At 47.1% G+C, this 25,284-nt stretch overlaps 1 protein-coding gene across 3 annotated transcripts in view; it reads left to right on the top strand.

The window, feature by feature from the left end:
* Window positions 1-14,137: 14,137 nt before the first annotated feature.
* AP3B2 (adaptor related protein complex 3 subunit beta 2) overlaps window positions 14,138-25,284 on the top strand; it is a 76,488-nt gene continuing 65,341 nt past the window's right edge. Inside the window, exon 1 of one of the 3 annotated variants that reach the window (XM_079953180.1) lies at window positions 14,138-14,412. In XM_079953180.1, coding sequence (XP_079809306.1) covers window positions 14,300-14,412 — 113 coding nt within the window. In that variant the 5' untranslated portion in view covers window positions 14,138-14,299. The remainder of the gene's footprint in view (window positions 14,413-25,284) is intronic. The other 2 variants (XM_079953181.1, XM_079953182.1) reach the window with 2 other exon arrangements.

The following is a 25,284-nucleotide window of genomic DNA, read 5'->3' as shown; positions in this document are numbered from 1 at the left end:
CTGTGAGCAGAGATACTCGCACTGGCATTTTGTCCTAGAGTTACAAAGCAACTTTGGAAGACTTGGAAAAGCTGCTGGTAAGTGGCAGAGCATCCGATGTGCATGCAGAAGGTCCCAGGTTCACTTTCCTGACATCTCCAGGTTAGGACTGAGAGAGAACTCTGCCTGAAATCCTAAAGAGTCACTGGCAACCAGTGTGTATATAGATAATACTTGGCAAGATGGATCAATGACACGACTCGGTAAAAACAGCACTCTGCTTCCTAGGAAGATACCACATACAAGTCAAACCACTGGTCCATCCTTCTTCTTCTACTTCTTCTTCTTCAACGATCCCTTGTAGCCAAGTAAGATTGTCTTCCATGAACGTCGTTTTAACAGTGAGTCCATAAGTGTCTGTGGAGGCTAATTCTGGATCCACACGTCCTTCCACAGTGGGGACATAGGTTTCCAGGCAGGAGTTGATCACGGTGAGGGTTTGCCAAACATGCCTTCCTCTTAGCACGATTCTCCCTTTCATCCTGAGTTCAAGCGTCTTCAGAGCCCATGACACCTTTGGTAAAGGCTGTTCTCCAACTGGAGCTCTCGCAGGCCAGTGTTTCCCAGTTGTTGGTGTTTATACTACATTTTTTAAAGATTTGCCTTGAGAGAGTCTTTAAACCTCTTTTGTTGACCACCAGCATTGCGCTTTCCATTTTTATAAGTTCGGAATAGAGTAGTTGCTTTGGGAGACAATAATCAGGCATCCGCACAACATGACCAGTCCAACGAAGTTGATGTTGTAGAATCATCACTTCAACACTGGTGACCTTTGCTTCTTCCAGTTCACTGGCATTAGTTGGCCTGTCTTCCCAAGTGATGTGTAAAAATTTCCAGAGACACCGTTGATGGAATGTCCATGCTGAATGGCAGTGGTTCTGCAGAATATCAGGTGCAGGTCTTTCCCGTCACTTGCAATCCAGTGCTCTGATCTGGAAATTTGCTCTTCCACTGGGTTACAGTGCCTACCAAGATGGCGAGTGGTCCTGGGACTCATGCATGGGCCTGAGTAGATACTAAATGCAGCCATACCTCTGGTTGCGTTTGCTTCATGTTGCGGATTTTCGGGTTGAGAATGCAGCAAACCCAGAAGTGTATACTTCCAGGTTTTGCCCCGCGCGTACACGCAGAAGCGCTTTATCAGGCTTTTCACACATGCAGTAGCGGCGCTCTACTTATGGACTTTTCAGGGTGCAAACGGCACCCCGAAACGGATCAGGTTCGTAAGTAGAGGTACCACTGTATGAGGAAAGACGGCCTGTGAAGGCCTTAGCTGTCTTCTGCTCTGACCAAGTAGTGGCAGAGATGCTTTCCTGAGTGTAAAATGATGGGGAAACACACTGACAAGTGTGGTATGCACAAGTGACTTAAAGGAAGACATGTAACATCCTGTAAACAAATTGGGGTGAATAACAGACAAACACTCATTGTCCTATAACCTCCCTGCAAACAAATCAGAACAAATGCTCAATAAAGATTAGATATAATCTAATTTCTATGCAAGCTTTGTGCCTGCAGATCAGGATCAATGCTCACTCAACAGGTAATCTGGAAAAGCCCTGGTTCTTTGCCAAGGCCTTCATTTATTTTTCTACTTCATAAAATTTATACACCACTTTAGTATATAACCCCCCCCCAAAAAAAAAACCCCTCAAAGCAGCAATGAAATTATTAACTATAATTTAAGGCTTTTGAAAAGTTGACATAATAATAAACTAAAAACAGATTAAAACTCTCAGCAACTTTCTAAATATCTGGGTAGACTTACCTAAACAAAAATGTTTTTAGCAGGCACCCAATATAAAATTATTATTATTATTATTATTATTATTATTATTATTATTATTATTATACCCCGCTCACTCTGGGTGGCTTACAGCACATAAGAGTACAGCAAATCTGCCTGCCTGATATCAGTAAGCAGGGAATTCCAAAGTGTAGGTTCTGCCAATATCAAGTTCTTATAAATACAGAACAGGTATTATGGGGCATCTGTAACAGCTCCAGTTCCACCGATCAAAGCAGTTGAGTGGGCCCATGTGGGGTAAAGTGATCTCGTATGTGAATTGGTCCCAAGTTGTTAAGGGCTTTATATACTAATAATGACACCTTGAACCTGGCCAGGTAGCAAATTTGAACACAGGTGATGGATGCTTACAAGGCCTCACTCCTGATATGTGAGAAGTATATTTTTTAGGAGATTCACCTTTGTTCTAAGTTTGCAAGTTGTTTTTAACATTATGCTTTAACTGCTGTAACTGCACTGGGACCTCAGGGTGAAGAATGGATAAATAAAATAATACAGTGGTACCGGGGGGTGGGGGGGGGCATGCAGGCTGGCGGTGGGCAGATCAGAAGCCTGGAATGGGTGAAGCCAGGGTCAGAAGTGGTCCTGGCCCCCTCTCTGCTCTCATTCTGCCACCCTGTTTCTCTCAGGATCACCCCCATTTCTCTTGCTTTCTGCTACTACCACCCTCTCATTCATCCTCCCCACCCAGCAGACGGCCAGAGGAAGAACAGATGACAAATTACAGTTACAAATTGTAAAATCAATGAAAAATTATTTACAAAAAACACCACACATCTCTCTTGCTTATCCAGTCCTGGGCCAAAGAAGACGAGGCCTCCTTGGTGGTTTTTTTGAGCCCTGAGCGGCCGCCGAGACCATATAACACCGGTCTTGAAAGACCTACATTGGCTCCCAGTATGTTTCTGAGCACAATTCAAAGTGTTGGTGCTGACCTTTAAAGCCCTAAACGGCCTCGGTCCAGTATACCTGAAGGAGCGTCTCCACCCCCATCATTCTGCCCGGACGCTGAGGTCCAGCGCCGAGGGCCTTCTGGCGGTTCCCTCATTGCGAGAAGCAAAGCTACAGGGAACCAGGCAGAGGGCCTTCTCGGTAGTGGCACCCACCCTGTGGAACGCCCTCCCAGCAGATGTCAAAGAAAACAACAACTACCAGACTTTTAGAAGACATCTGAAGGCAGCCCTGTTTAGGGAAGCTTTTAATGTTTGATGTATTACAGTATTTTAATATTTTTTTGGAAGCTGCCCAGAGTGGCTGGGGAAGCCCAGTCTGATGGGCGAGGTATAAATAATAAATTATTATTATTATTATTATTATTATTATTATTATTATTATTATTATTACTGAGCAACCCTTCTGTTAGAGAAGGCATCTCCTCCAGGTGTCTGAGCACTGCAGACCTACATAATCTAACACTGAGGCAAGGGAGCAAATGTTAAATCCAGCATGTTGGTGGGGTCACGGCTGATATTTGTGACAGACTCCGGGGCAGATGCTGCAGGATTATGGAGCCTAAAACTTCCGAACTGGCTCCTCCAGCAGGCAGAGAAAATTTAATTACTAATTTACTAATTACAAGGAGACACCCCTGTCAGCTGTTTCCAAAATCACAGTTTGGCCCTGCTGGTGCCCTGGCGTGTGGTTCAGAGAGCAGGAGAAAGGGGGGGAGTTGGGTGGCAAGGGGCAGACTCTGCCTTCTCAGGGTTATATCTTTGTCCTTGAAAAACACTTCCTTCCTATTTTAAGTTCTCTTTCATTTTGTTAGGCTGTGCTGTGTACACAATCTTTCTCTCTGAGGCACAATCTTTCTCTCTGAGAATTCTGGGCACTGTAGTTCATTAAGCATTGCTGGGAATTGTGACTCTGTGAGGAGCAAACTGCAGTACTCAGAATCCTTTCAGGGGTAATGGAATATGCTTTGGATGTATGGTTTTTAAGGTTTTTCCAAAATTCCTCGTTTTTGTGACCTGCATCCCCTTGTTTCTTTTTTATAATTTTATTACATTTTCTGTTTTACCATTTAGAATATTCATTTAGCCAACCTTAAAATATCAGTGACTTCCCATCTTCTCCTTCCATGGTTCATTTTGCATAACATAAATCCCTGCATATTTTAAATAAACCAGGCCATTCAGTATTCCATTATTACATCCACCAAAAATTATTTACACTGTTGAATTTATCTTAATGATGCCAATGTTTTCAGGTGTACACAATTTCCCCCCATATATTTTTTTTTTTTTTATAATATTTTTATTAAATTTTCACATTTTATAGAGACAAACATACACACACAAAGACAAAAACAACACGTATGAAATTTCATAACCTTACTTTCCTAACCCCAGTTCTTGACCTCCCCCCACCCCCCCTTCATACATCCTAGTTCAATTACATTAACTCAGCAAATTCAAATCTCTCATCCATTGCATATTATTACTATATCTATATATATATGTTTTTTCTTTTTTTTAAAAAAAAAAATCATTTACTTGGCCAGATTTTACTTATCCAATTTTCTTATAAAACATTGAAACCTTTTCTAAGGTCGTCTCGAATTCCTTCCACGAATTTCCCTTTAATCTTAAAAATAGGTCATAATAATCAAACACAGAAATCATAAAAATTTAAAAACAAGTTCTCCTCCCCCCCCCCCCAGCCCCGGTTTCTGTCCCTTCCAAATGTCCCCCCATCCATAACAACAGTTTTTTAGCCTGGGTTCCTCACATCTGAGGCCTTTAAGTCCTTGTCAGTCTCTCTTTGCCGATCTTGTTGGTAACCCTCCTCATTGGTCCTCAGGTTTCGGGGAAATTTCAGCTCAGTCTCATCAGGATTTCTTCCATCCAAAGTACTTGACACCAGTTGCTGCAGAAGATCAACCAGTCCATACTCAAATAGGAAGCCCCAGTCATATTTCTTATTTCTTTTAAAATCAGGTATTCCAGATGTTCCAGGGGCTTCCTCCCTCCTCTTTCGCATCTTTCGCAGATTTGTAATCCAAGGGTCTTCTTCTTTATGTTCTAACAATGTAGGCTTGTGGTTGGTAGTCTCCATCTGTGCTAGCCCTTGCTCGCTCTCCCCCTGTTCCGAAGTTATCTCTTCTGATTCAGCTGCAGATTTTTCCCCAGTCAAATCCATTGTACCTTCAGCAGAGTCATTTATTTTAGAGTTCAAGGTTATGAGTTGTTTACTCATGACCGTGGTCTGCTCCTCCAGTTTTCCCACAAGAAAAAACATTCTTTCTAGCTCTGCCTGTAGTTTTCCAGCTGCAGCCATTGCAATGTTTCAATGTTTCCCCTAGGGGGATTCTAGTTACTTAGTAATCTTTTCCAATAGTCCTTTACTTTGTTATTTCCCTACTTTGCTTCCAACCACTTTAGTTCAAATGTAACAAATTAAGTCCAAAAAGTGTTAAATAATAGAGCTTTTCACTTTCGCTGCCCGTTTGACAGCTCCTTTGACAGCTGTCAAACTCCTCGTTCCTTATTCTCCAGCTCACATAAAAGGACACCCCCGGGTCTGGGGGGGTTCAAACAAAAACTTCTAAAAAATCACTCTTACTCTCCAGCACACCTCTTCTTCTGTCGAATTCATGCAAATCTTATCTTTTACAGAACACCAAGGAAAGAACTCTCCACCTTAGTTCTCCGATCTTTGCTTTAAATTTTCTGTAGGCAGGGGGGGTGCGGACTTCCCTTTAGCACATCCCCCGATCGTGCCGAATTCAAAGATAAGCTTTTTAGAGTCCAAATTCCAATCTACTCACGGATTAATTAGAGTCCGAATTTCAGGGAAGAAAGTCAGCGGTCTCCGGCAATGGCTCGCGGCTTCGCTCCACTGCAGTAGCGGTCTACTCACAGCACCACGCCACTCCCCGTACCCTCTCCGTAGCCTTTAAAAAGGCTCTTCGTGGGTCGGGGGGGCGCTTTAGGTGCCCGCCGAGTCACCAGGTCCGCAGGCTTCCGCGCCTGCGGTTTCTAAGGGTCCCCGCGTCGCCGTCGCGGTGAGACCCGTTTGCAATGGAGCCGATTCCCTCCGGAGCTCGGAGGGAATCCGCCATTACTCGGATCGCGCTAACCCGGAAGTCCCAATTTCCCCCCATATATTCAATAAACATTTTCGAATCTTCTTTAAACGTATGCTCTTGTTGCTCTCTTTATATGTTAGATCCGCAAGCTGCACATATGCCATCAGTTTAAATTGCCATTCTTCTTTAGTTGGGACCTCGCTCGTTTTCCATTTTTGGGCTAACGAAACACTGGCCACAGTAGTGGCACACACAAATAACCCTTTTTGACACCTGGGAATTTCCATCTGAATTATCCCCAACCAAAAGGACTCTGTGTGGTTTTTTTGGAAAAAAAGTGCTTTTAAACCATTTTTTAAAAATTCATTATAAATTAATTCCCAGTACTGCATCCCCTTGTTTCACATGGAAGGGCTGTGGCCACCCCACCTTCCATTGTGGAGGAAGCCCTGCTAAGAATAGCCTTTGGTGTGAGAACTGGGAGCAGGGTTTTACTGGGGATGGCCTCCTCTTGTTGCCTTAATTACCAAATACCTAGCATTCATTGCCAACAAGACATGGCACAGCCTTTCCTGCAGGTCTTTAGGAAAAGATGCAACACCCCTTTTTAATTCAACCAGGCCATCAAATTTTAGACCAATGGCTATAAGGCTACCAATGGCTATTAGCCCTGATGGCTATATTCTCCTTTCACTGTTTGAGGAAGTGGTTGGGAATTGCTGGAGAGGAGAGTACTGATGTGCCCTGGATATGGGTTTCCATGGCCACCTGGTTCGCCACTTTGACTGCTGAATAGTGGAAAAGATGGACGAAGGACACAGCTCTGTTGGATTCACAGCTCCTTATTACAGCAGTTTGAACTGCTCCTGGAATCAGACTGACTGCAGCCTAGCTGGCTGCTTTATATAATACTAAGTAAGTTGAAACAGTAACAACTCACAACTAGCTAACCAATCAGGAGCGACAGTTTTCAAACCTTCATTTACATACTGGTGGCCCTGAGTGAGAACTGCCACTAATTTTAATACATAATAGGGAGAATAGGGAGCTGGACTAGATGGTGCTTCAGCCTGAGCCAGTAGAGATCCTATGTTCTAGATCAGTGTTTCCTAAACTTGGGTCCCCACCTGTTTTTTGGGACTACAACTCCCATCACCCCTAGCTAGCAGGTCAGGTATGATGGGAATCATAGTCCAAAAACAGCTGGAGACCCCAGTTTGGGAAACCCTGTTCTAGATATATTTATAACCATATCCTATCCTGTCTAGTTGTGATTTCTGCATTCCAGGGGATTAGACTAGATGTCGCTTCTGGGTCTCTTCTGACTCTACAGTTTCTAAGTGCTGGTGCATCCTCCAGCCAGCGATATTTGCCAAAGGTCATACACAGCCTTGTCCTTTCTGCTCTGAAGGACGGTCATGCCCTCTGTCACCCTCAGCTAAGCTGCATGTCACCCGGCTCCTGTTTCATAGATAATTAGGTCTCCTTGATTGCTGAGATCCTTTTCCCTTTATCCACCTTGCTCTGCGGCAGAAGCATGCTCTCCTGACATGATCAATGGTGTCTCCTGCACTCCGTGATAAGTGAATGACAGAGGGCTGAGGACGAGCGCTATCAGCTCTGCTCCTGCCACTCCTGGGATCAGTGGCTGCCAGGTCAGACAAAGGCTCCAGTGGTGCTTGAAGTGCTTGGAATTAAAGTTTCATGATGTCCCAAGCATGACCTGGTGTCATCCAAACCTAATCTTTGAAGGCAAGTGCCAGCCTGGCTGCGAGGCTCCTCTCTTGACAGGATGACCCGGGCCTCCCTTAGTGTTTGCACTGTACTATCTTCAGTGGCGCTGTGGGTTAAAGCCTCAGCGCCTAGGGCTTGCCGATCGAAAGGTCGGCGGTTCGAATCCCTGCGGCGGGGTGCGCTCCCGCTGCTTGGTCCCAGCGCCTGCCAACCTAGCAGTTCGAAAGCACCTCCGGGTGCAAGTAGATAAATAGGGACCGCTTACTGGTGGGAAGGTAAACGGCGTTTCCGTGTGCGGCTCTGGCTTGCCAGAGCAGCGATGTCACGCTGGCCACGTGACCCGGAAGTGTCTCCGGACAGCGCTGGCCCCTGGCCTCTTAAGTGAGATGGGCGCACAACCCCAGAGTCTGTCAAGACTGGCCCGTACGGGCAGGGGTACCTTTACCTTTACCTTTATCTTCAGTCCCAGGAGAGGGAAAGGAAAGACAGCTGGGCTTTTGATTGGCGTGTTGTAAAGTGCTTCGGGGTGGTGCAGCTCCATGGGGGATGTTATGTACTGAAGTTCTCCCCCTGGGCCAGCAGGGGGATACCGTAGATAGTTTTCACTCAGGTCCACATATGCAAATAAGGGATTGAAAGTGACATTCAGTGATTGGATAGTTACAGAAAATGGTTACTGTTGCGTTCTAGTGGAGCTCTATATAAGCAGGCTGGCTGAACCCTTCAGTTCAGTTCTGTTCTGGCCTGTGAATAAACAAGAGCTGTTTGAAGAATCGCTGTGTCGTCGGATATGTTTACCCACAACTTAACAGGGGACATAGGTGCTGGCTCCAGGGGGACAAAGCACTGTGGGCCCCCACAATGGGTTTTTTGAGGGGGCCGGGGGGGCATTGTTGGGGCCGGGTGCAGAGCAACGTCAGGACGTCATGTCAGTCCCCCCAAAACTGCTTAAGGATATGGCGCCTCTGGTGGTGGAGCTTTGTGAGCAGAAGGTCCCGGGTTCAAATCCTGGCAGGAAGAACTGGGAAGCACCCCGTCGGAGTGTCTGGTGAGCTGCTGACAGACAGTGTGGACTAGGGCTTCCCAAAGTGGGGTCCACACAGACCACCTGGTGGTCGACAGCTGTGACTCTGCTGAGCGGCACATTCCTCTTCTTGTTGGCATCTGTCTGTCTCAGGAGACAATGGAGGAGGGCACTTTGTGGGTGAAGTCATACTGTTGGAAGGTTGCAGTGTCCGCTGAGGCTGATACGGAAGAGACATGTTTTATTGCAGCTGGGGCAGATGGAGGCGTCCGGTTGTGCTGCTGCAGGCACACCATGGTGTATCTTCTTTCTGCACGCCTCTCCTCTGGGAACTCCTGGTATAAACAATGCTGAGCTGGATGGTCCAGTAGTCTAATTTGATACAAGGCAGATAATTTGGTAGAGCCCAAGACTCATAATCTCAGGATCATGGGTCCAAGCCTGAAATTGGGCAAAATAATTCCTGCATTGTAGGGGGTTGGACTAGATGACCTGTGTGGCCTTTCTATGATTCTTACTTTGCCCTGCTACAACTTACTACTTATGCACTTAGTTCTACTTAGACCAAGCAGGGGAGGGGTATTTGCCCATTTTTGAGCTTCAGGACAGGGATAGGCAAAATTTAGATTATCAGGATCTACTTTGCTGCTGTTGTTTTGAAGCTAGAATCAATGATGCAGTGAAGGGCAGAAATGCAGGCAGTTGTGTTGCCCCATTATTGCACACACACACACACACACACACACACACACACACACACCACTGAGCAGCATTACATAGGCTAATGTCCAATTTATTAAGAGCAGCATGGCTTCAATCCTGTGCAAAGCTTTCTAGGAGTAAGCTCCATTGAACTCAGGGGTGTTTACTTCTGACTATGCAGGTCCCAACTTCACAAAAGACATGGAGCTACTTTAACAAAAGGTCTCTGGACTGCTGAAATGCAACCTTGAGCTTTTTAACCGTCTTGCAAAGAAGTATTGCCTTTTGAACTGCTAGTGTGTAGTAGGAATCCCGCATCAAAAAAAAAAAAAAAAGGAAAGGAAAACAAGATGTAGGTCACAACATTATGATGGAAGATTGGGAAAATTTATGGAAAACTGATTTAAAATTTACAGATTGTTCCCTATTGAAGGAGAATTACATGAAGATGATGTACAGATGGTATACGACACCAGTGCAGATAGGGAAAATGTACAAAACTAGTTCAAATATATGTTGGAAGTGTAAGGAAAAGGAGGGAACATGTTATCATATGTGGTGGGATTGTAATGTAATTTTAAAAAATTGGGAAATGATATACAATGATTTGAAGAAAATGTTCCATTTAACATTTGTTTAAAAACCTGAAGCATTTATGTTAGGGATTGTAGGGAAAGATCTGTCAAAAAAGCTGGAAAACATCTTCATGTATGCGACAACGGCCGCGAGAGTTTTAATAGAACAAGGATGGAAGACTGAAGAAACCCCAACTAAAGAATCATGGCAAGAAAAATTGATGGACTATGCAGAACTGGCAAAACTGACATATAAGCTCCGGGACAAGGATAACTGTGACTTTAAAGATGAATGGGAACCCTTTACAAAGTATTTGAAGATGCAACAAAGTGAACTGGACTCCTTGGCTAGCTTTCAACAAACATTCACAAACTTTTTATTGATGATAATAATCAGCTAAATAGTTTGAGGATCTATACAACTGTGTAACATGCAGAAAACAGCATTCTTAGAGAAATCAAAGACTGGAACTGAGGGAAGTGGGTGGGGTGGGGGGGGGGTTGTATGGGAGGGTGGGGGAGGGAGGAAAAATGGGGGGGAAATAAGGATGATATGTTTCTGGATAATATGTTTTGTTTTAATTTTGAATAAAAAAAGTTTTTTTTAAAAAAAGGAAAGGAAAACGAAAGGCAATTTTGCACCAAACCTTGACTATCCTTCTCCTCCTCTGATTTCCACCATGTCTGATAATCTGTCGCAAAACGAACTTGAAAGCTTCATTATCACCTCATTCATTTGCGGGAGAGGAGAAAGCCCTGCAGCTTCCCTCGCTCTGCAACGGAGCATCATGTCATTGATTCCGCTTTGCAAAAAAATTAAAAAGATATCGAGCTGCACTCCCTCGCTCCCGCCACCCACGACTGCCTGGGAGACCAGCATTCAAATCTTCCCTAAGCCACGAGACTCGCCATCATTCAGCCTCGCCTATCTTCCAGAGGGGTTGTTGAGGGTAAACAGAATGCCACCTTTTGCTCCTGGTTGGAAAGGCAGGAAATAAATGTAACGATGTAACAATGTTACAAAATGTAACAATATTTTTTTAAACCAACTAGATTCCAGAAACAAGAATCCAGTGCAGAACTCCAGTGCAGAACTTGACAGCTGTCAGAAATACCGTTTTCCTAGGCATGAAGGCAAATTTACAAGTGGCACTAACTACCCTGACCTAGGCGAGCAGGGTGGGACTTGAAACTTGTAGACCTGGAAAAGTCTTTAGGGTTGTGAAGGCCACCCCCACCCCCCCAAGAAAGGAAAACGAATTAGCCAATGTGGGATTATCAATGCGCAGCGCCCCCTGCTGCTTATGATGGCAATTGCCACAACGAATGCCCTTGCATTGCACATGCTCTCCCAGGGAAATTTTCGTTCAGGCGGGGGGAATCCACAGAAGGTTTCTATTTCCGTGGGAAACTATGTGTGTATGTTGCTTATGCAGGAAAGAAATATCAGCAGTGAGCCAGAGCGATTAGCTCAGGAGTGGCATCACTCAGGAGTGGAGCAACCTATTTTTGGACACCTTGCCTTCAACCTCACCGTGGGCACCAGGCAGTGCTTCAAGTCTTTCTGATGCTTTTTGAGCCTCAGCCATCAGCACAGACCTTGATCTCAGCCACCCATTTTACGGGCCCTTCTCTACAAGTGTTTCCCTGTGTTCTTCAATTTCGACAATGCTTCTCAGTTGTCTGGATGGAAGATAGAAAGTTGTGTGTGTAGAAACTAGCTTACTATACAAAAAAATAGCATTTGTTGCCCCGCCCACTCTTGCCTCTGGCTCCTCCCACCACAGGCATGTGGCCCCTGGAATACGCATAAGCAAACTCGGCCCTCCAGATGTTTGGAGACTACAATTCCTATCATCCCTGACCACTGGTCCTGTTAGCTAGGGATGGTGGGAGTTGTAGTCCCAAAACATCTGGAGGGCCAAGTTTGCCTATGCCTGCCCCTGGAAAGTTGCCCAGAGGTGAATGCGGTCCTTGGGGTGAAAAAAACTTCCTGCCCCCAATCTCAGGTATTAAAGGTAAAGGTACCCCTGCCCGTACGGGCCAGTCTTGACAGACTCTGGGGTTGTGCGCCCATCTCACTTAAGAGGCCAGGGGCCAGCGCTGTCCGGAGACACTTCCGGGTCACGTGGCCAGCGTGACATCGCTGCTCTGGCCAGAGCCAGAGCTAGAGCCAGAGCCAGAGCCGCACACGGAAACGCCGTTTACCTTCCCGCTGGTAAGCGGTCCCTATTTATCTACTTGCACCCGGAGGTGCTTTCGAACTGCTAGGTTGGCAGGCGCTGGGACCGAGCAGCGGGAGCGCACCCCGCCGCAGGGATTCGAACCGCCGACCTTTCGATCGGCAAGCCCTAGGCGCTGAGGCTTTAACCCACAGCGCCACCTGCGTCCCTAATCTCAGGTATTAAATGGCTTTAATTCTGTGGGAAGAGGTGCAGCTTCCTGGTGAAGCCTTGCAGCCTCCTCATGGAAAAGCACCCATTTTTGTGTATGGGGAAAAATCCTTCCTTTCCCCTTCAGCCTGGCACAATCAAACCAGGTAGGTGAGATACCTTTTTTCCTGGAAAGCAGGAAAAAAGCACAGCTGCTTTTCTTAACAGCTGTATGTGGCAGGCAGAAATCCAGAGTCAGCTCTGTCTTGCAAGAGTGACACGCCGCTTCACCTGTTACATTTCTGCTTGACAGGTAGTCCCTTAAATTGCCAGGAGCCTCGCTGAAAGCAAAAACGTCCTTATGCAACGAAAGACCAGGCAAGGAGTTTTGCACATCTTTTATGCCTGGTCTGGGCTGCTTTTGGGGGCCTGCAGTGTATCCTATCAGCAAAGAGGTTTGCTTGATGTTAGCATGAGACGGCAGGGCCTTTTCTGTGGCAGCATTCCATGGAATTTCCTCTACCAGTGGCAGACTTCGGGCTTTAAAATTCCAGCAGCACCAAAATTTGGCACCCCACCCCCCCGCCTCTCACCTTCTGTTGTTTGTCATTGTTGTGGCAGCCCCTACAACACCCTCTCTGTTCAGCACCCATTGCAGGGAAAGCATTCACACTCCCCATAATCCACCTCTGCCTCGAGGGCAGTGTTTTCAACCAGGGTGCCGTGGCATCCTAGGGTGCCTTGACTGATGGTCAGGGGTGTCACGGGCTCTGTCCCTCTTTCCTTCCCTCCCTCCTCTGATGCCCTCTCACGTCTCTGCCTCCCAAAGGCTTGCACAGCTGTTTTTTTGCAGCAGCCCTTACTATAAGCTCCACAGGCGAATGGTGCCTCTGGGAGGCACCTCTTTGGAGTGGGGCATCTGGGGGGAGCGCAGCTCAAAGACCAGAAACAGCAGCAGCTGCTGCCTGGAGGACTCCCAAGGAGAGGGGAGAGGAGGCTGAGGGAACACTCCCCAAGGGAGGGTGTTTGAAAAAAGGTGAGAGGCTGCCAGCTCTGCAGGCAAGGTGTGACATAACTGGGCTCCTGAGCCCCACAGGGGTGCCTCAGAAAGAATGTAGTTGGTCAAGGGAAATGTGGACACAAAAAGGTTGAAAACCTCTCCTCTAGGGAGATTGGACTGGCCCCCATCCCTGATGACTTTTAGGCAGGCATCGAACCCATCTTTATTTCACTTGGCTATTAACATTTATTTTCCTTTAAGGTTCACACCCATTTAAACACACACACACATATAAAGAATCCTGGGAACTGTAGTTTACCACCCACAGAGCTGCAATTCCCAGTACCCCCTTAAAAAAAATATTAAATTTCCCATTTTAACAATCCAATCAAATCACATTAAATATTCCAAATTATACAAATACATATCATATATTCCGAATATTCTGCCAAATTACAAATTTTTATTGGGACTTCCCATGCTTCAAGTTCGGGGGGCCTCTGACCATCTTATATCTCTACTGCCTTGAGTTTCCAATAGTTCCTTTCAATCTTCCTGTTCTTAACCTGAAATTCCCAGCACCCTTAAACTACAGTTCCCAGGATTCCCGAGAGAAGGGGGAACTAATGTGTTTCAGATATCAGGTGTGGATGCTTTAATATTTCGTTTCAACACTGGGACGGTTTAAACCGGGTGCTTTGGGGGCGGGGCCGTTGCCTTCTCTTTTATTGTGCATCGACTTGAGAGCCAAAAGGCGGTAGAGGTTTTAAAAATGGAATGAGCCAGCACCGGAAAGGGAACTCCCCGCCCCAGCCTCTCCCCTCGGCGCGGGCGGCGGGGTCGTGTCTCTTTAAGGGCCGAGGGAGGCGTGCCCAATCCTGGCTGCACCAGCCGCTCCCACATGACACTGACATCAGCCGCAGCCGCATCCCGGACCCGCCGTCGGGGCTGCCATCGCCCCCCCCCCCCCCGCCCCGCCATAAGGCGCTCCAGCCAGCCCAGCTTTCCTCCGCGCAGCCATGTCCGCCGGCCAAGCTTACAACGAGGAGAAAGGCGGCTCCTCCAGCCTGGGGGAGCCCGAATATGGGCACGATCCGGCCAGTGGAGGAATCTTCTCCTCGGATTACAAAAGGTGGGGCTGTCGGGGGCGCGCCTCCCACCCGATCCCAGGCTGCGCGCGCGGGACTGAACCTGTTTCTCCCTCCCCTCCTTATTTTATTTTTATTTTTTGGGTGGGGGGGGGGAGGAAGCAACCATAGCTGGCTTGGACGGGGGGGGGGGATCAGAGTCGCTCCCTTCGTGCTGCGGCCAAAGGCAGGGCTTTCCGCCGGCCCCGGGAGCATCCGCGCGCGCGCGCTCCCGCTTGGCCTTTGTTATGGATGGCCCAGATTTCTCTCTCTCCGCTTCTCCCTCCATCCCGGGGATGACGCGAGAGGCGCTGGGCCAACCTGAGCGCGCCACCTGCGCCCAGGCGAGGCTGGCACCGGGCGACGTGGGCCCGGAAAGCTTCCCCTGCCTTCCAGCCTTATAAAGATTTTGCCGGGGCTCTTTGGGCAGCACCTGTCGGGGTGCTACCGCGGGGCCCCCACCTGCCGCCGGCCGGCCTTCTTACTTCACCACCAGGGCGTGGCACCAGCTGTCAGCTTCGAGGCTCGGGGTTGCCACCTGCAGAGCTTAGGAGGGAGGTGGCGATAGAGGAAGACAAGATTAGAAACTACCTGGCCTCCGCCTGCCATTGGTTACCCAGTGCCATAGCAGGGGTTGCTGGCGCCCCGGGTGGGCAAGTGTTATCCCCCTGGTGTGCAAAGAGGGTCAACGGAACTGCCCTCCAACTGGCTCCCCACCTGCTCCCTCCATTCACCTGCCCACCGGACTGACCCGCCTGTCCCCGTGCCTCAGTTGCCAGGGCTCCTGCCTGTCGTGCCTGATTGTGCCCCTCAAAAATGTGGCCCCTCGCGCTATTCCTCTGGTGCCCCCTACTGTTGGCCTCCCTTTATTCCAGGCTACCAATCCCAGGGGGCATTGGCAGCCTCTGGGAGGATGAGACCTGGCTCCTTATTCCTTGGTATGTGGGGTGTTGGAGTGAGATTGTTCCTGTGGACAGGTGCTCTTTGCTCGTGCTCAGGGGTGCTCTTTTCTGAGGGTTTTTCATGGCTCACGGATATTGGGAGTTGTAGTCCAAGGACATCTGGAGCGGCACAAGCAAGCTGCTCTTGTTCCACAGGGTTTGTTTCTCAAGATGTTGCATTGGGCAGGGTGTGGAACTAAATGATAGGTCTGAGATTCCCTTTCAGCTCCGTGACTCTATGACCTGCTTCCAAGTTTCCTAACCCTTAGAGAGGTGGCCTAAAATCTATTGTTAGGCTGTTACATGAGCATGTGCAATAATGGCTTGTGGCAAAGATTTCAGCCATGCTAATAATGCTAATATGCTGCAGTGCGAGTTCAATTGGGGAAGACATTTCTCAGGGAATGTTGGCCCTACCTACATTTGTGCCCCATCTACACCATAGACTTGCAGCTCTATGACACTACTTTAAACACTTATGGCTTTCCCCAAAGAGTCCTGGGAACTGTAGTTTGTTAAGGGCGCGCCTTAACAAATTCTGCTCAAAGAGCTACAATTCCCAGAGTTCCCTGGGAGGAGAGTTTGACTGTTAAACCACTCTGTAGCTCAGTGTGGGATTAGGGGTCTCCTAACAGCTTCCGGTGCCTTCATTAAACCACAGTTCCCATGATTCCTTGGGGGAATCCGTGACTGTTTAAAGTGCTTTAAATGTGCAGTGTGGATGTGGCCTTGGTTTATGGCCTTTCATTGGCTAGGTGGGCACTGAGAGAAGAACCTAGAAGCAAGAGACTGGCTCAGGTGCAGTCAGGTGGAATTGCTTCCTTCTGGCTGACACCTTCCATCAGCTCTGACTGCCAAAGCTTACGTGGCACTTCTGCACCTTAGGAGACCAAATGCCCTCCGAAGTTAGACCTTTATTGGACCTGCCCAAAGTATAGCCATGTATAACTGACAGCTGCCTTGTTCTTGAAGCTATGTGGACGCAGACCTGAGCGGTACCCAAGGCATGCTGCTCAAACCCTCCCAGAATAAAAGCAGTAACTATAAAATAGTTTGGCCAATGAGAGTTGGCTGAGGAATTTGCATCCCACTGGACTCTCCTGAGGACTACTCACATGACACTGGCACTACTGTAGGTTTCAGTAAGCCTGTATGGAAGGGCCTGGAAATCTGCAGCCATAGCTTGAGTCTTAAAGCCTTGGGTGTGTGAAAATGTTCTGTGCAGATGCCTGGCAATAGTCATCTGTTCTTCCTCTGGCCGTCTGCTGGGTGGGGAGGATGAGAGAGAGGGTGGTAGTAACAGAAAGCAAGAGAAATGGGGGTGATCCAGAGAGAAACAGGGTGGCAGAATGAGAGCAGAGAGGGGGCCAGGACCACTTCTGACTCTGGCTTCACCCATTCCAGGCTTCTGATCTGCCCACTGCCAGCCTGCATGTTCCCCACCCAGTTACCCCTAAGGGAATGTGGGGCTTCGCTGGGATAAAGGCGGCCCTTTACCCAAAGTGCTGACTTGCCTCTGAGTTTAACTTGCCATTGAGTTTAACTATCATGTGCATGCTGGTGCCATGTGCTTAACTCTAGGGCTGGGCAAAATATTGATATATTGTCCAAAACTGGTCTGAAGTCTATATTGTGATATCAGTTTTATAATTTTTGACCTGGCAATATATCGCAAATCATGGTGTGTGTGTGTGTGTGTGTTCGCTATGCAAAAATCACAATATGGGAAAAACCGTGAAGCTGGCCAATGCTTCTCTCGATTCCTGCAGCCCTTGTTAGCTCTGCCAGCTCAGTTCTCCCCTGCCATCTGCAAGGGACAGTGAATCACAAGAGCAGGCGCTGGCAAAAATCACGATGCAGGAAAAGCCGTGAAGCCAGCCAATGCCTCTACATAGCTCCATCCTTATTTCAGACATCATGATGTATCAGTATATTGCAATGTTTAGCTTGTGATATATCACAATGTTGTAAACCAAGTATTGCCCTACTTAACTCATCATGGATTGGCTTTTGGCACCCAATCACAACTGCAGTTTGAGCATTTGGAGGTAGTGCCAGAAACTGACCTGTACTGAGTCCAGCTGCATGGATAAAAGCTGGCTTGTAGAGCAGCTTAAAAAATAACATCTGCCACGGTTGAAATGGGTTTTCCTTGGTTCTTAGAGCATGATTCTAGCAGAAGCTAATGGATGTTATGGGAGAGAAACTATTAACCTGAATCAAGCCTTCCAGGCAAATGAGCTTGAGGGTAATTGGGTCTCTGCTATTCACTTGCAATCTTTACACTCAAAGTGGTTGTCTAGTTGCTAACACTCTAGATCCAGCGGGAGCCTTTGAACTACAACTCCCATCAACCCCCAGCAAACCTGGCCCAGTGAGGTTCCCCATTTCTGACAGAAGGGGTTACAGTTTGTGCTTTACTGGCTGAACTCAACCTGGGGTTTCTCGGGATTCTTTGATCTAAAAAGTTGCGGAAAGGTGGCATGTTCAGGATGTGCATCATTTGTGTGTTCTAAGCATGTTGAGATTCTTGCTTTGCAGGGGGTTGGACTAGATGACCCTCGCAGTCCCTTCCAACTCTACAATTCTATAATTCTATGTGATGAGCGGCACTGGGAACCCGTGTCAAGGGTTGCCCACAGCCAGTACAATGAGATGCTGTCAGTGTTTTCCAACACTAGGGAGAGGTATGTTCCTATGTTCTCATGCAAGATGATCAAGAGACAGTGCACTGTAAACCTATTGTCCTTTAAAACTGGGACAGGTAACTTTTTTATCCTGAGGGCCACATTTCCTTCTGGGCAACAATCTGAGAGCCACAGGCTGATGGTGGGTAGGGCTAGAGGCAAAAGTGCGGAGAGCAACAAATGTGCATTTTAGCTTCCTAAAGTAGACTACTTTCCACACACACAAACCTCTTTAGACTCCATCTGAAGAGGCAAGATGCATTATCAGAGTTCAATGACATATTCCAGTCAGGCAAAAGCATGTTGGCTATGAAGCAGGACCAGCGGGGATTGTGGCTTGAAGGGAATTTGAGGGGCCAGGCAGAGGGGCTTGGGGGGCTGCATTTGGCCTCCAGGCCTGAGGTTCCCCAGCCATGCTTTAAATTTATGGCAGTGCCCTATGATACAACGTAGGTCTTGGAAAATGCAAGATGCAATATGGATTTTCTTCTTTAAAGCCCTACCCAGAATTACAATAACTGAAATATAAAAACAGCATAAAATACAATGAAATAGATTGCAATGGATTGTACAGCAACTGGGGGCATTTGCTGCTGATCTATACAAACCAGGAACCCCTGGGTACACAGAAAGGCTTCAGGAATTCACTGAAACCACAATGTTGTTGCCACCTGCCTAATGCCTACAATGACAGCAGAGTGCTGAACGCTTTGACCAAATGGGACGAAAGGGAGAAGGCGACCTTTTAGGTATCCTGGTCCTGAATTGTAAATAAAAATCAGAACCTTAAACACGGCAGAGTAGCATATTGACAGGCAGTGTAGTTCTTTTAACAGTTATGCTATATGCTGGCAGAAATTAGCTCCGCTCAGCAAGCAAGCTGCTGCATTCTGCATCAGCTGCAGTTGCCAGACCAACTTTAAGAGCAGCCCCACTCAGAGTGAGGGCATTGCAATAATGCAGTGTTGAGATTGCTAATGCCTCAATGACTGGTCATGTTATCCCTGTCCCAAAGAGGTCGCAGCTGGCCATACCAGCTGAAGCTGCTAAAAGGCAATCCTGAGTGACGGAATGAGGACTACACCCAGACTGCAAAGCTGTGCCTTCGGAGAGAGTGCAACCCCATCCAGAACGGGCAAAGGACCAAATTCACCTTCCACTAGGCATCACTGCCTGCCGCTGGAGAAAAAACACAATCCTACACATTACAGGAAAAACTCAAAAGGGATATCAACCCAGGAATGCTGTCTGCTGCATCAGGTCACATGAAACATTTAATCTCACCCTGCCAATTAAATTTAAGGAAGATTGTACATGTTAGGGACATGGGAAGCTGCCATATACAGACTGAGGCCATTGGTCCATCTTGCTTCTCACTATGCTGAGTGGCAATAGTTTTTCAGGGGTTGAGACAGAAATCCTTCTTGGCCTTCCATGGAGATTGCAGCGATTGAACCTTTAACTTTCTGCATGCAAATCACATGTTCAACCTTTGAGTGAAAACTCTTCCCCTGACTGTTGTTTAAATCTGCATTAGGCAGATGTAAGAGGTAGCACCTTATTGAAGTGGTACTTCTTATTTAGGGGATTTGTGTTTTAGGGCTGCAATTGCAATGGTGGCAGTTGTAGCTCTGTCTCATCTGCAACTGCTTCTGGGTGTGGGGAACCTTTGCTCCTCCAGATGGTGCTAGACTACAATGCCCATGATCCTTAGCTATGCTGACTAGGGGATGGTGATGGGAGTTGTAGTTCAGCAACGCCTGGAGAAAGTTCCCCACACCTACCTTATATAATAAAAAGTTGCATCCGGGAGCATTTGTGTGTTCGAGATGCTCTGCTGTTGAAGCTGATTCAGGGAATTTTAGTGCAGAGATGTCCGAATGAATAGGAGGGCATGTTGTGTCTGCTATTATGGAAACCCTCTTTGTAGTACTATAGAGACTTTCTGGAATTATACTGCCTGGTAAATATTAACATTTGTTTTCAAACAATCTTGATAGATGGAATGCTGTGTGATCCATAGTTGACATCTAAATTAGTGATGCTTTTGCAGAATGTATTTGGCTTCTGGGAGCTACAGGGTGGGGCAACCAGCTCTGCAGGCTTCCTGCCACCCTTGGAACAGAGGTTGCTGGATTCCAGCTCGCATCAGTCCCAATCAGTGTTATGCTGCTGGCTGCTGCTAGACTTTGTGTGTTCCTTATTCAAAAATCCAGATTCACCCCCTTGATTGTTCTGCCTCCCAAGTTCTTGTTTCGCAGCATTTCATATTATTTCCTCGGAGCCTGCAGCTGCAAGGACAGACTAACCACTTTCATGGTTCGGGTAAGAGCTGCTCTGGTACATTGGACAGCTCACTGCTTCCAGAAAGCGCGCCTTGATTTGATTTGCCTGCTTGTTCCACAGCAGCAAAATGACAGGAAGTTTCCTCCTTCTCCATCCCTTCCCTTTGCATTTCAGCGAGGAAACTGAGCTTCTGTTATGGAAGTGGGATCTTCTGCAACATGGTGTGTGTCTTTGTGTGTGTGTTTTGGGCCCCCTCCACTTTATCTGATTAACTTTGGAGGCTGTTGCTCAACAACAACAACAACAACAACAACAACAACAACAACAATAATAACTTATTTATACCCCGCCCATCTGGATGGGTTTGCCCAGCCATTCTGGACAGCTCTCAACAGAATATTAAAAACATGATAAAACATCAAACATTAAATACTTCCCTAAATGAATGTTAGAAGGATGTTGGAATGAAGTTATGTGGTTTTAGCAGAAATGTTATAAGGGTTTAGGAAAAAATAGACTGTTAATTGGTGAAAGGAGGGAAAGTAAAGTTACATTATATTAAGATAAATTACATAACAAAAATTGGAAAAGATGGAAAGGATTTGCTGAAATAGTTAACCGAATTAGAATACAAAAAAGGGAGGTGTGAGGAGGTCAAGGAAACAAGCAAATGAAAGATAAGTTATGGGAAGATTAGCTCTGTTTCCCCCCCTTCCTTATTGTGATGTGTTGTTTTGTTTTTGTTCAATATGGTGTTTTTACTTTTTCTTTTTGTAACTTTTAAAATTTTAATATTATTTTAAAATAAACATTAAATACTTCCCTAAACAGGGCTGCCTTCAGATGTCTTCTAAAAGTCAGATAGTTGTTTATTTCCTTGACATCTGATGGGAGGGCGTTCTACAGGGCAGGTGCCACTACCAAGAAGGCCCTCTGCCTGCTTCCCGGTAACCTCACAATGAGGGAACTGCCAGAAGGCCCTCAGAGCTGGATCTCAGTGTCTGGGCTGAATGATGCGGGTGGAGACACTCCTTCAGGTATACTGGGCCAAGGCCGTTGAGGGCTTTAAAGGGCAGCACCAGCGCTTTGAATTGTGCTCAGAAACGTACTGGGAGCTAATGTAGGTCTTTCAGGACCTAGGAGCTGCAGATTGAGACAAAAGCTTTGGATGCTGCTGAGACTGTAAAATCATCAACAAACAGCTAACTGCACTAATATCCTCCTTAGGGCACTCCCTCAGCATGTCGTGGACTGATAATGTGGAGGTCTGTACTGTTCCTTCACTAGCTAGCAGCTTTCTTGACAAGGTAACTGGAAGGGACATCACTCATGTGGACATGTGTTGGGTTTTCTGTCACCAGGGACTGGGATGGATAATGCTACTATTACATGGATCATTTGTGTTGCCTCGAAAGACCATACACTACCGCCAGAGATAGCCATAGTTGAAACTTGCCACATGATGCAGAGGTTTCATGTAGTAAGCAACATCATGTGCCACAGATCACGCATGAAGGAGGCAAGGAGCCATCACATAGTAGTGTTGGGACAGGGGTGGTTGCAGCTTGTGCCTGCAGATGGTAGTAAATATTTCAGCTCCAAGAGCATGCATTTGGAGTCCCTGGCATACAGAGAAGTATAGAGGCATCGGGCTCAGTTCAGAACAGCTAGATGGCGGCAGGGCAAAGACCTCTGTCTGAGACCCTGAAGAGCCACTGTCAGTCAGAGCAGATATACAGTGGTAACTCGGGTTACAGACGCTTGAGGTTACAAACGCTTCAGGTTACAAACTCCGCTAACCCAGAAATAGTACCTCAGGTTAAGAACTTTGCTTCAGGATGAGAATAGAAATTGTGCGGCAGCAGCAGTAGGCCCCATTAGCTAAAGTGGTGCTTCAAGTTAAGAACAGTTTCAGGTTAAGAACGGACCTCCAGAATGAATTAAGTTCTTAACCTGAGGTACCACTGTAATGGGGAAGGGTCAGAGCTTGGTGGTGGAATCATAGAATTGTAGAGGTTGAAGAGACCCCTGCAGTACAGGAATCCGGCCCACGGAAGTCTCTGGTGGGCTCGAGCCACCAACCTTCTGGTTAACAGCCAGACATGTACATGTTCTGCATGTGCTCAGAGGCACTTCCCTAGCCAGTGAGAAGGCAGGCATGGTGCAGTTCTGGAAGGTTTAGTTTCCTTTGGATAAGACCTCCAGGACCATATAACACTGGTCCTAAAGGAGCTTCACTGGCTCCCAGTACGTTTCTGAGCACAATTCAAAGTGCTGGTGCTGACCTTTAAGGCCCTAAACGGCCTCGGTCCAGTATACCTGAAGGAGCGTGTCCACCCCCATCGTTCTGCCTGGACACTGAGGTCCAGCTTCAAGGGTCTTCTGCTGGTTCTATCACTGCAAGTAGTGAAGTTACAGGGAACCAGGCAGAGGGCCTTCTTGGTAGTGGCGCCTGCCCTGTGGAACACCCTCCCTTCAGATGTCAAGGAAATAAACCACTATCTGACTTTTAGAAGACATCTGAAGGCAGCCCTGTTTAGGGAAGTTTTTAAGGACTGATGTGTTTGTTACATTTTTAGATCTGTTGTAAGCCGCCCAGAGTGGCAGGGGAAACCCAGCCAGATGGGCGAGGTATAAATAATAAAATTATTATTATTATTAGACAGATTGAGACTTTTGATGCCTTTCACTAGGTGGGGCTATTCATCCATCTAGTCCAGGCATAGGCAAACTTGGCTCTCCAGATGTTTTGGGACTACAACTTCCATCATGCCTAGCTAATGGGACCGGTGGTCAGGGATGATGGGAGTTGTAGTCCGAAAACTTCTGGAGGGCTGAGTTTGCCTATGCCTGATCTAGTCTAACCTCGCCTGCACTCACTGGCAGCAGCTCTCCCTGATTGCAGGCACAGCTCATTTCCTATGACTTGATTCTTTACCAAGGATTGAAGCTAAGACCTTCGGCATGCAAGACGCATGCTCTGTCTGGGCTGTGGGTTCCTCCCTTACCCTCTGCACTTCTAAAGGGTGGCCTCAAGATGGCAGTGTTCCCTGCCCTTTGAATAAAGATACAGTGGTGCCTCACAAGACGAAATTAATCCGTTCCATGAGGCTCTTCGTATAGCGGTTTCTTCGTCTTGCGAAGCAAGCCCATTGACAGCTTAGCGGATTAGCGCTATTAGCGGTTTAGCGGCTTTTAGCGGATCAGCTGACAAGCGGCTTATCAGCGGATCAGCTGATAAGCGACTTAGCGGCTTAGGAAAAGGGGAAAAAAAGGGGGGGAAACCCGCAGGAACTCGCAAGACATTTCGTCTTGCGAAGCAAGCCCATAGGGAAATTCGTTTTGCGAAGCGCCTCCAAAACGGAAAACCCTTTCGTCTAGCGGGTTTTCCGTCTTGCGAGGCGTTCGTCTTGCAGGGCACCACTGTAAAGGTAAAGGGACCCCTGACCATTAGGTCCAGTTGTGACCAACTCTGGGGTTGCGGCGCTCATCTCGCTTTATTGGCTGAGGGAGCCGGTGTACAGCTTCCGTGTCATGTGGCCAGCATGACTAAGCCGCTTCTGGCGAACCAGAGCAGCGCATGGAAACGCCGTTTACCTTCCCGCCGGAGCGGTACCTATTTATCTACTTGCACTCTGACGTGCTTTCGAACTGCTAGGTTGGCAGGAGCAGGGACCGAGCAACGGGAGCTCACCCTGTCGCGGGGATTCGAACCGCCGACTTTCTGATCAGCAAGTCCTAGGCTCTGTGGTTTAACCCACAGCGCCACCCGCGTCCCTAGCTCTATCAGTACATAACATCTGAATCTGGAGAGGCCGTGTGCAGGTCCTGGACCACTGTGATGGGATGGATGAGGGAACATAAGCTGAGCTTGAAACTTGGCAAGATGCTTGAGGCCCTGTGGGCAAGTGGTTCCCAAGAATTTGGTTGATTGCTTGACCAGGTCAGAGTTACAGTCCCCCTGAAGCAGCAGGTATGCAGTTTGGAGGTGATTCTGGACCCATCTTGAGACCCAGGTAGTCTCAGTGCTTCTTATCAGCTGTGACTGGCCCAACAGCTATGGCCTTTCCTGGACTTTGGATAATTTGCCCACAGTTGTTCAGGCTTTGGTAGTTTCAAGTCTGGATTACTGCAATGCACTGTACTTGGGGCTTCCCTTGACCCAGAAACTGCAGACCATGGCAGCATAGAACACCTCGCTTGGAGGCCTGCACTGGTTACCAATTTGTTACCAGACCAAATCTGAACTGTTGCTGTTGGTGTATATAAAGCCCTTAACAGCTTGGGATGAGTTTACTTGCAGCAAAGCCTTGACCTCTTCGATCTGCAGAATTTGCATTGTTATAGGTGCCACACATTACCTGTTCCGTATTTTTAAGAAATTGTTATTTTATTCCTGCAGTGCCTAAACATTGGAATTTCCTGCCTACTGACAGGCACCTCCACTGTACTCTTGCCAGCATTAGAATGTTTTTGCTTAGGAAAGCCTACTCAGACCTATAAGATGTTGATGGGTTTTAATTGCTCTTTAGTTTACTGCTGGTTTTAATTGTCTTTTAAATGTTGCAACTACTTGTTTTTCTCTGGCTTTTGGTGATAATTTTAATTTACAAAACAAATGAGAGATTTTGTTATAATTGAGCAGTATATAAATTGTATTAAATAAATAAATAAATAAATAAGAGTGTATGATGGCCATAGAAGAAAAGCTTGAGGTTCACCACCCTGGTCAAAAATGTAACACAAGGGAGATGGAGGCATAGTTTATGCAGGGATTACTCATTCCAGGTTAGCTACTTCTTAACCTTGCTTTATGCTGCAATCCTGTATGTTCAGGGATGGGGAGCCTGTGATCCTCAAGATGTTATTGGACTTCAACTCCCATCAGCACCAGCTGCTGTGGCCAGCAGTGAGGGATGGTGGGAACTGTAGTCCAATATCTGGAGGGTCGCAGGTTTCCCAC

This window comes from Podarcis cretensis (genome assembly GCF_951804945.1).
Source record: "Podarcis cretensis genome assembly, chromosome: 14".
Taxonomy (NCBI): Eukaryota; Metazoa; Chordata; class Lepidosauria; order Squamata; family Lacertidae; genus Podarcis; species Podarcis cretensis.
Note: the sequence above shows the minus strand (reverse complement) of the source record. Positions and strands in the feature narration are given on the sequence as shown.